The 10,203-nt window shown below is 43.0% G+C and overlaps 1 protein-coding gene across 1 annotated transcript; it reads right to left on the reverse strand.

Moving 5' to 3' along the window:
- Window positions 1–4,753: 4,753 nt before the first annotated feature.
- On the reverse strand, window positions 4,754–5,448 carry LOC119654537. The gene is made up of 2 exons (XM_038059982.1): window positions 5,288–5,448; window positions 4,754–5,223 (listed from the first exon to the last, which is right to left on the reverse strand). Exons 1-2 carry the CDS (start codon window positions 5,324–5,326, stop codon window positions 4,870–4,872), a joined length of 393 nt encoding a protein of 130 aa, XP_037915910.1. The 5' UTR covers window positions 5,327–5,448; the 3' UTR covers window positions 4,754–4,869.
- Between the last annotated feature and the right edge of the window lie 4,755 nt (window positions 5,449–10,203).

Consider the following 10,203-nt stretch of genomic DNA (forward strand, 5'->3'; position numbering starts at 1 on the left):
GGACGCATCATAGGGCAAGGGGATGCCCTATGATGCTTAGACGCGTTTTTGATGATGAGTGGTGTCGAGAGTAATCCTGCTGTTTTTATCTGGCTTCGCGCAGGGTTAGCCTAATCAGTTTTTTCAATTTCGTTGGGGTACCGAATTTTTTCATGGCCGTGTACAGTTTAACCCTGGCTAAAGTCGATGAAAAGATGCTACAACTAATGGCTATATTCCAACAGTTTTTCCATTCCTTGCTGCATAGAATCTAATCTATTGCTAATTTGCCTCAACTGGAGCCTCTTTGGTATGGGGCAATGATGTTCTGGGCGGATGGGGTTATCCAATTTGGCCAGATTTTATAGATAATACCCAGCAACGTGATACCTCCAAGATTGCTGCAATCCGTGATAATGATAAATAATGCCTTGCTGCCAATTGTCAGGCATTGACTCGCTGCCCCATACCTTGAGCATCAGTTGCTCAACCGCTTAGTTGGTCGCCTCCTATTTAACCAATTGAGCTGTGATTCCATCGGTTCTTGACAACTTATGATTTTCGAGCCGATAAATTGTGTAGAGTGCTTCTTCCGTGCCTGGTGGTGACAGCATTTATCCGTTGTTTTCAGCTGGCGGGACCACCAACCGACTCGCCGATATTTTGGTGTTTGAGCAGCTCATCAAAATACTCAACCCATCGCTCCAGTATACCCATTCTGTCAGAAAGAAGATTTCTCTCTTTGTCTCGGCAGGATGAGCATCGAGGTGTGTAAAGCTTCATCCTGTTGACTTGTTGGTAAAGCTTCCGTGCCTGTTGCGGCTAGTGTCTGTAGTTCTTGAGTTCACAGCTTCTTGGTTCTCCGAGGTTTCCTTCCTCTGTAAAGTCACTTCACTACCCGACGGAGTTCGTGATAGGCCTTTTTGAGAGTTCGGTATTGCCTGAAATGCATCATTCTTCCATTCCGCTGCTAGTTTATATATATCGTCGAACCACCCGTGTTCCTGCGTTTGGGGCTAAATATGTTTGCGGCCATATCAATGATAATGCTCTTCAGATGCTTGTGAAGATCATTTCTTGATGGTTCATCTCCAGGGTATCTGTTAGCTGCCTTTATTTCGCCATGCATTTTCTCCTTGTAGGCGTTATGGAGGGCTGCGTTCTGGATGGCTTCAGTATTCATTCTCACCTGGTTGTCAGAGGAGATTATATGCAGTTTTGCAATTCGAGCCCGGAGCACTATGCCAAAAAGATAGTGATCCGACTCAACATTGGCCCCCTATATGTTTTGACATTCACCAAGGCTGAGAGGGGACGGCATTCATCAGCACACAGTTCGGTTGAAAGTGGTCCCGCCTGGAGAGGCCCACGTTTGTTTGTGGACCGCTTTTAACACTAACCAGATACATCCAACAACCATTTCGTGCGATACTGCTAACTGAGTAATCTGCAGTCCGTTATTACTGGTATCCTTATGTAAACTATGGGGGCTGACGTATCACCTGAATGTGGGCTCCATCCCTACTTGACTGTTAAAATCTTCAAGTATGAATTTGATATAATACTCGCGGCAGACTTCGATTGTCCGTTCAACTGCCTTGTATAAGGTATCCTTCTCTGACTTTGCAGTCTCTTCTAAAAGGTCGTTTATATTTCTAAATTTGTCTCTCAACCACAGAGTACATAGCCTTTCGCTTATGCTTGCACTGGTTCACTAAGAAATCTGCTCCGAACACATAGTTTACTGGATTGACGCTATAATATTAATATATGGTGTAGTGGCTCATCTACAGAAAATGCTCTTATCGAACGCATCCCTTGGGACCCTGTTACGTCAGCCTTATATTGGAACAGGGTACCGGCCAGCAGCTGTGCAGTATTCGATTTGTACAGGGAGCGCAAATCGCTATTCCATTGTCGTTGCGGGTTTGTCGTTAAAATCCATACAGTCCAAGGTTCCTGCTGTGGCTTCGTAGCAAATTATTCTCCATGTGGGGTTTTCAACTCTATCTATATTCCCAACTAGAGGACCAATTGGTACAATTCATTCCGTTTTTGAGGCACGGGAGACTCGCCTTCATCCTTCTCCATCTGCAGTTTTTCATTAAAGCGATCACCATGTGGAGGTGAACAGGTAGGTTTTATGCTGCACCACTTCACGTTTCGCCCTGGGGTTTGATAATGATGAACAGAATCCGCTTAGATTCCCATATACGAAGTGTTGAGATTGTTCGATAAACAGGATGCATTGTAGATTCCTGGGAATACGAGTGTTGGGATCTAGAACACCTGGCTGTGATTTCCATTAAACGGCCGAACAGGCTAGCTGTGGCTTCCATCCAAACGAATTCCAGCCCAAAACCATTTGTCGCACGAACTCGTAAAGGCTGTTCAATAGTCAAAAAGTAGCTAAGACGGTGTGGGTCGGATGCTTCTTTATGACTTTTTTAACCACAGCGAACCGTTGGAGTGCCAAGGGGTATGGACAAATCGATGAAGAGAAAAGGGAAAGGAAGGGTAGGAAGTGTTGTGTCGCTAAAATGTAAAAGAATAAATATATGTTATAATCTGACTTTTATCTTCTTAAAGAAATATAAAAGGTCATGAATCAGGCAGGGATCTCTGATCAAGACGATTTATCTAAGGTTAAAAAACTTTTCATACCACCTAAACTTAACCCGCTACTGGGCATAATCCTTACATCAAAAAATTATGTGTCCGTTCGTTTCCTTAACCTTGTAAGTGTTCCGAATCTATGTTGTCAAACCTCTTCAGAAAAACTTTACTTTATGTGTGATTGGTCTGAAGACGATTCAGTAATTTTTTTTCGGAAGATGTTAGCGTACGTGTGGCGTTCGGGTTACTTATAGGTAGAAGTGCATGAATGTTGGAGAGGAGTGGTCCTTTTTTGTCAGGAAGTCATGCTCGCATTCTCTACAGCAGTGTTCATGAATTGCTTTAAGGACATCCCCAGGCGAGGATTCGACCAATCTGGTAGGACTAGACCTCAGAGCCTTGCGATCTCAACATGGGTGAGCTCGCTTAGTGAGTACCCCGCATGAGCCGGGCACCATAGAATTTTCAGTGACTTTTAAATGGGGTCAGGAGCAAGGGCACATATTTTACCCACTAGGTGATGCAATAGCGCAGTTTGTTTGAGTAATTTACAGGTATGGAAAGAGTCTGAACATCATGACATAGGGTAGACCTTAATATACTCCGTGTTCTTCGCCGTAATAATCACAGTCAGGAAACGCAACCAGTCCATTATACATTAGTTGCCGCAGAAGGATCTTTAGAACCTAACCTTTCTGTATCTCTCCTGTTTATTGTCGGGGCCCTCATTTGTTTCATGCCTGAGAATCCCTTCCAAGAACCTAAAACTGCACTACTCTCGCCAAATACTTAGGAACACTTATTTTAAATAATGTGCCTTTCATTCAACTCTACTTTGTGAAATTGAATGCTTCTTTGTATCCAGAATTGGCCATCATACCTACATATTGCATCCATAGTAGACAAGTTTCTTTTCCAACTTATCCAACAATCAAACCGGCGATTCGATCCTCCAAATGGCTTCAATTAAACAAGAAACAATTCCTCCTTGGGCGCGGCACGAAAGTGTTGACGAATAGAAGCATTCACTGCCATTTTCGAAGCTTTGTTTGAAATGCCTTAGAATCCTGGGGCCTTATTGTCCCAAACCCACGGTGCTCAGAGGTGGCGGTGAGGAAGACAGGGCGGTAATCCTGTCGGCCAAACCAAAATCAAGTGGCGGAGGAGAACCTCCATAGTGGTGGCACAGGGAGACGCTGTACTCACTTTGACTTGCCGGCCGTAATGCAGTAGACGAATGCTCCAAAGTCCTAATCAGGGCGATCAGACCCGAGTCTGCACGGGGACTCATCTGAAGTGGCAAATTGGTCACGAAACCTCACCAGGGGTATACTGGTATCATGGGAACCGGGATAGCCCCGGACTCACATACTTCGGGAGAATTCCTGTTGTATGTGAGTACAGCTCGGTTATTTGTGGTTGGCTCCCTAGTGGGAGCTTCATGGGAGTTGTGGTTATGCTCAAGCGTGAAGAGACCTTTAGTCCTCGGCATGGTGTTGCGTTTCAACACGGGTGCCGTACTCCTTAATTCGGTATAGGTTTAGGTAGGTCTTGCATCGTCCAGTATGAATGCTAAGCCATGCACTTGGTATAGACTGGTTGCTTGTCACAGCGGGGCTCTGATTGTGGTCACAAAATCAATCCGTGTCCGTAGAGGATCGTGAGATTCAGTCTCCACGACAGGTACCCATGTAAAACACACAAGGACTCACTATCACAAACCCACACATAGGTATTTCCGCAGTTTCTTTTAGCTAACCGAAGAAGCTTTTTTTTGGATTGGACCACCGCTTGCATTTTGCTCTTTTTATGATGAGGAAGCACATAGTGCCAAGTGCAAGTCTGCTATTAACTTTGTTTAAGGTCATTTCTACTAATGGACACGTAAGCTCTATAATTGTGTCCTCTAAAATGTTTGCATTCTAATCTTAAGAATTCACATTTATGGAACTTTTTTTAGCTAAACATTTTGGTAGCTATGTAGAAAGTGATGTTTGTGGCAATGACGATCCATCAGATGGTCATTGAAAGAGTCACGAAAACAAGCCTTAAGATTCAGGCACAGAAAATCACATCGAGTAGTCAGTTTGTAACGAGTTTCTGGAATTATCCATAGCGTAATTTCTAAGAAGAGATAAATTCAAGAAAGATATGCAAATGTGTTTTGAATATTTAATACAGATTAACAAAAACAATGAGGTAGGTCGTAGGAATGAGCGATGAGGCGCAGGATCCCCAAGCATCAACAAATTATTTCACCACCGAATATATGGATTAAGCCTTCCTCTTGATAAGGTCGTTATCCCACAAACATTTTGCAATCGCTGATGACCATACGCATGGATCAGCATTCTTCTTATCGGGGGTGTTGCATTTCCTTAAGCTAGCCTTAGTCACTTCCCATCCTTCCGCTGTTAGCAGGTCATAACTTCTGTCGACACTGTAACCATTTACATCATCCCAGATATCAGATTTAAGGCCAGTACAGCGATAATAGCAGCCTGGATGTGTTGGAAACAGACCCTTATTGAGCATATCCTGACTCTCTTTGGGAATGTTTTCGGATACGAAGCACTCGTCGCGCTGCTTCTTAGATTCTGCTTCAGTTGGTGGTGACCACGCTTGAACCTATAATTTTGTAATAATGAAGTAGGGGGTATGATTATTGACAATCAAGAGGCTCATCACTTACCAAAGCACAAACTGCGCAGAATGCGATCAATAGTTTCATCTTGAATAAATCCAAACAGTGAAGCACTTGAAACTGAACAGAAGAAAGAACTTTGGGAATTAACTGAAAATGCTTCCAACCAGGGGGTTTTATACCGGTGCACCAAGAAAAGCTAAAGACGTCTCAAGATCATTGAAATAAAATTCAAATAATTTTAATTGCACCTGATAGCAAATGGGGTTGCACAGACAGCCAAAAATCGAAAGAAATTCAAATGTAAACAGCAGATAAACTCATCCATCTTTTCCAGTTCATGGATTCTGATAACAACTAGCTTTTAATAAGTGAAGATAACCGGTTTTAATTAATCTTCATTTGATTGCCGCGTTGAGCATCTTTTCGTAAAGATATTGTGTTTCAAAGTAAACACAATAGATTAGTTCCGGAAAAAAAGTTACTCGGATTCTTGCTCGCTTTCATGTAGACTAGATACAAAGGTCAAAGTACAAACTATCCTCAATGATGCCTGCAAAAACTTTACAAAGGTAGATCTGCGTCATTGGTCTTAACTTCAGCGGTTGAATAATATTTCATGTGCAAACTTTTCCATTGGCCCTGGACTTTCTACTACCTTTAGGTATTACATAAGTTGACTTTGACAATAAAGTTTAGTGTAAGGCGTTATCCATCTGATTGTAAATCCAGAGCGTTAACACTCACAGAAGATTGATGGTAACCCCCGGTTTTTTATACCGACTTTACCAAGAACTACTTCGAGTCTTAATCACGGTGAAATCCATCAAAGATGGATTGTTTATTGAGAACTTTAGTGAGCATCAATTCTGTGCACCTCGAAACTGGTTCTTTTAAGCCATTTGCATGGGTCGGACTTTGGGCTGCACGCGCTCGACTTGGACCTATGATCCATAACCAGATCGCGATTGTCCGCCACAAATGGTAGATTCTGGTAACAATCAGAGCTTCACGTGAATATCTTTTCCTGACACTTGAAATGGATAAGAAGTCGGCAACAGCTGGTAGGTTTCGGACTTTGGACGTGTCATGCTGAGGGGCTAGGTTCACCGTTTCGATGGAGATTTATATCAACATTTGTTAGTCTTGTGTGGTGTCGAAGATCTTGCTGTGGTTTGAATTATTCAAATGTATTATCTAATCCTCGGGTTATGATCATTCGCCAATCTGTATCTACTATAGTAGAATTCATAATTTGATCAGCAGGTTCAAGTTCAATAAATTCAAGTTCAAAGTCGCATGAAGTGTTGCACTCTTGTAGGGGCTCACAGCGCATATGTATCCAATTTCAATTGAAAAAGTTTATCTGAATAGAACGTGATAGCTCAGCTTTGCGAAAGATTGTGAAGATTTATAGGTATGCTAGCCAACGGTTCTGAAACGCAATCTTATGTTGATTGCAAGTCGATGAGGTACAGAATTTTAAATAATTTGCCATATGGGCCCTGGATAGCTTTTCGTTTCAATTATTTTTGATTGCTTAGCTTCCAACGAAAATCGAACGTTATGAAATTTGATAAGATCATGAGGAGCAGAATAAATAGCGATTTTATATTACATTCCAGATTAGACTTTGCATACATACAGAAGCAGGCTAAAATCTTTTTATTTTGGAATCAAATAACGTTAAAGGTACAAGGATAACTCCGGTATTCTAGGAGCCATTCCATTCAGACTTATGATTCTTTTTCTGTACTTTTTATAAGTATACCCCTAGAACTTAGTTATAACATGAATGGTTGCAACGAACACGTTTCTGGAGCATGATTAAGTTAACATCACAAGGCGCCCACATTGGGCGCCATTTTTCAAATTAAATCTTGTAACAGTTTTTAATTTATTTGAACGGATGCCAGCATTGAAAGTATTCCGAGACATAAATTTTTCTCAAATTGTTCGTTTGCTTTCGCCTAACTTTAATGAATCATTCGGAATCAGGATTTCAGCGCTTTAACTATTGTAAACGTTTTAAGTAGGAATATTTCGGTTCATTTGTACAAAGCATGTAGTGTACCTATAAAGTTCCCATTCAAAGCATATCAACTGCACCTATTGCACGGTTTGCTGAAATGTATTTCAATTCCCTCAAGGACTACTCGACACACTCAAACTCCTCCTCTACTGTTCTGCCCCAAGTCCTGTTGGGGCGAACCACTAGCTGACCATCTTTGGGCAGTGGGTTTCACTCCATAGCGTAATCCTCAATGAAATTGTCGTCCCTTTCTAATATGTTACCTTTCCACTGCCACTTCCAAGTCCTGACCACAATAACATTAAGAATACGAGATTCTCCCTCCAGGCGAAAGGAAGATCTAAATCGCGCGCAATCTTCCAGAATGATCCGGAGGGTGTTGATATGGTTAATGCAGTAGGAGTAGAGGAATCACGTTCCTGCGTCCACATGCAAGTTCCTTGGGGATACAATATATACTTCCGAAATCGTTGCAATCTGCGGCATCTTCCGCTTCCTTGACTCGCCCAATAACAAATTCGCCTTTGTCATGGCGCACACACAGGTTGGAAGATGGGTACAGCTAACAATTCTACACGGAAAACAACTTGTTACGAACCCACAAAAAGAGCCTTGGACTGGATGGATATTGCAACGATGAGCACAGGGAACCATACTAGGGCAACTGCAACGCTTCCTATGATAGTTTCCTAACACTCGGCATGGCAGAATAGTCACGCCTCATCGGTTATGCAGGCAAAGTAGTGGCACTTGTTACCAGTGTTGAACAGGTGCTAAGGAGGCTTGGCATATTGATTCGGCGGGTAAGCAAATGGATGACTGCTCCTCTTGACCAACAAGAGAATCCCGACCCTGCGTCTCATATCGATAGGCGAGTTGACTATAGAGTCAAAACCAGCTGTTAACATTATTTTTATTTTGTTAAGGAAAAGTCGCACCGCGTCCTTAAAGAACTATTGTGCCCCTTTTGCTGGTTATAATGTACCTATTAATCATAGTATCCCAAGCAAAGCCTATAACCGTTAGGAATTTTAGTATATTCCCTACCTGCCTCGACCTACATTGCACAAGTGCCGGACACTGTCCCAGAACGTATAAAGAGATTTCATCACCTTCCACACAGAACCTACAGCCAGTGTTCGTAGATGTCCCTAGTTACCTTAGGTGATAGTTTAGATTGCACAGAAGGATTCTGGCCCCTTCTTGGCTAGTTCGTCCGCTGCCTCATTGCCTATTAACCCAATATGACCTGGAAGCGAGAGTATCTAGACCTTGTTGGACGAGGAGAGCATATTCATTCTGTCAAGGCATTCCCATCCCACTTTAGAGGGTGCCTGGTTGGACCTAAGTGCCTTGATCGCTGCTTGGCTATCGGTGAGAATAGGCAAAAAGGAATAAAGGCAAATCTGTCCATGGCATATATTTCCGCCTGGAATATACTAGTGTACCTACACATTGGCTCCAAGTAAAATTTCCTTGGACCAATAACACCGGCACCCGCTTCCTCTGCTATGAAGGATCCGTCAGTGTCCCAAGTAATGAGTTGTTGGTTTAAGCCGTATGCCACAGCCACGATCTCCCAGTGTGCCTTGTTACTGCAATGTGTTTCCAACTTCTTATAAAAGTGAAACCTCGTTGTCATTTTATCCCTTGGTATCAGTAATTCGGGATACCGCCTAGAAAGAGTATGAATCTTCCTTCGGTTAAGGCAGCTCCTCTTGTATGTGCAGATGGAGATGGCTTAATCCCAGAAGGATTTCCAGGGATGCCGCTGGACATGTCATTGCCCCACTGACTTGTGTGCTGAGTTCAGTTCTTTCTGCCTAGATTACCGCCCCATAGGGCATTACTATTGCAATGTATATCCAAAGTAGTTTCTTCGGACTGCAATCCCATTTTCCTGGTTTTTCCTACAAGTTATCAGCCACCTTATGGCTTTCCTACAAGTATTTTCGACATGTGTCTTCCAGAGTAATTTTTGGTGTAGCGTAATTTCCAAATATTTGACCTGTGTTTCTGTTTCACCTCTATGCCATGTAACCTTATGACTCTCAGGTGACAGCTGTTAATAATAATAACAATTCAATTGAATCAGTGCCTTGAAGTGTGTTAGGCCACTTCATTCAAGACCGTAATGTACCGACAGTACCCCATAGAAGGCAATGTGGTGGGTGTTGTACTCGCCAGAGATAATTACCCTGATTTGATTCAGGTAATCATTCACCGCAGAGTCGACTGGTATCTGACCTCAAATCACGCTACAAATTCCACTGGCACCAGTGAAATTTAAACCGCGGCTTTTGCCTTGTACTCAGCTATCCCGACACTGTTGGCTGTCAAAAACCTTGGTTTGATGCGCGACTCGACGCTGAGCTTCTTCGAGCAAATCAGAGCAGCAGCGGACAGGGCTACTGGGAGACGTGTTCTTATGGGAGCAACGCAGTCTGCTCTGTTCTATGACACACAGGTATGAGCTGATGCCCTTGCATTATAAGCGCCTTGCAGAGGTGGGGAACTCTGCGGATGGCTTTTGCTTATCGCATTGTCCCAGAACCGACCGTGGTGGTGATCACTGGAGTGACCCGCGTTGCCCTCCTTGCTAAGTACTGTAAAGCCGTCTACCGCTGTAAGCGCGAAGATTTAAGAGAGTTGGTTGATAGTGAAGAACGTCAATGCACACTTACCTAGTGGCAACTCTCTTGGCAAAATGAGCCGAGAAGCAGATATGGACTGCGCGCCTGGACCGAACGCATGGTGAGATTGATTACTCCCCTACCTAACCTCTAAGTGGGCATGAGGTTTTCCGTCTTATTTGTACAAGATTGGGAAAGTGCAATCTCTCCAGCATTCTGTGCGTAAACGCATTAATCTACTCTATTAAAAGAAAATTGCAGCGACAAACCTGTCAACGAAAAGGGACGAACGATTTGTC

Source organism: Hermetia illucens, chromosome 4 (assembly GCF_905115235.1).
Source record: "Hermetia illucens chromosome 4, iHerIll2.2.curated.20191125, whole genome shotgun sequence".
In the NCBI taxonomy this organism is placed as follows: domain Eukaryota; kingdom Metazoa; phylum Arthropoda; class Insecta; order Diptera; family Stratiomyidae; genus Hermetia; species Hermetia illucens.

Excerpts from the sequence above, each read along its gene's own strand:
- LOC119654537 (XM_038059982.1), bottom strand. The coding sequence starts at position 5,326 with ATGAAACTATTGATCGCATTCTGCGCAGTTTGTGCTTTG. Across the intron at positions 5,224-5,287 it reads TCTGCGCAGTTTGTGCTTTG|GTTCAAGCGTGGTCACCACC; the intron begins GTAAGTGATGAG and ends ACAAAATTATAG.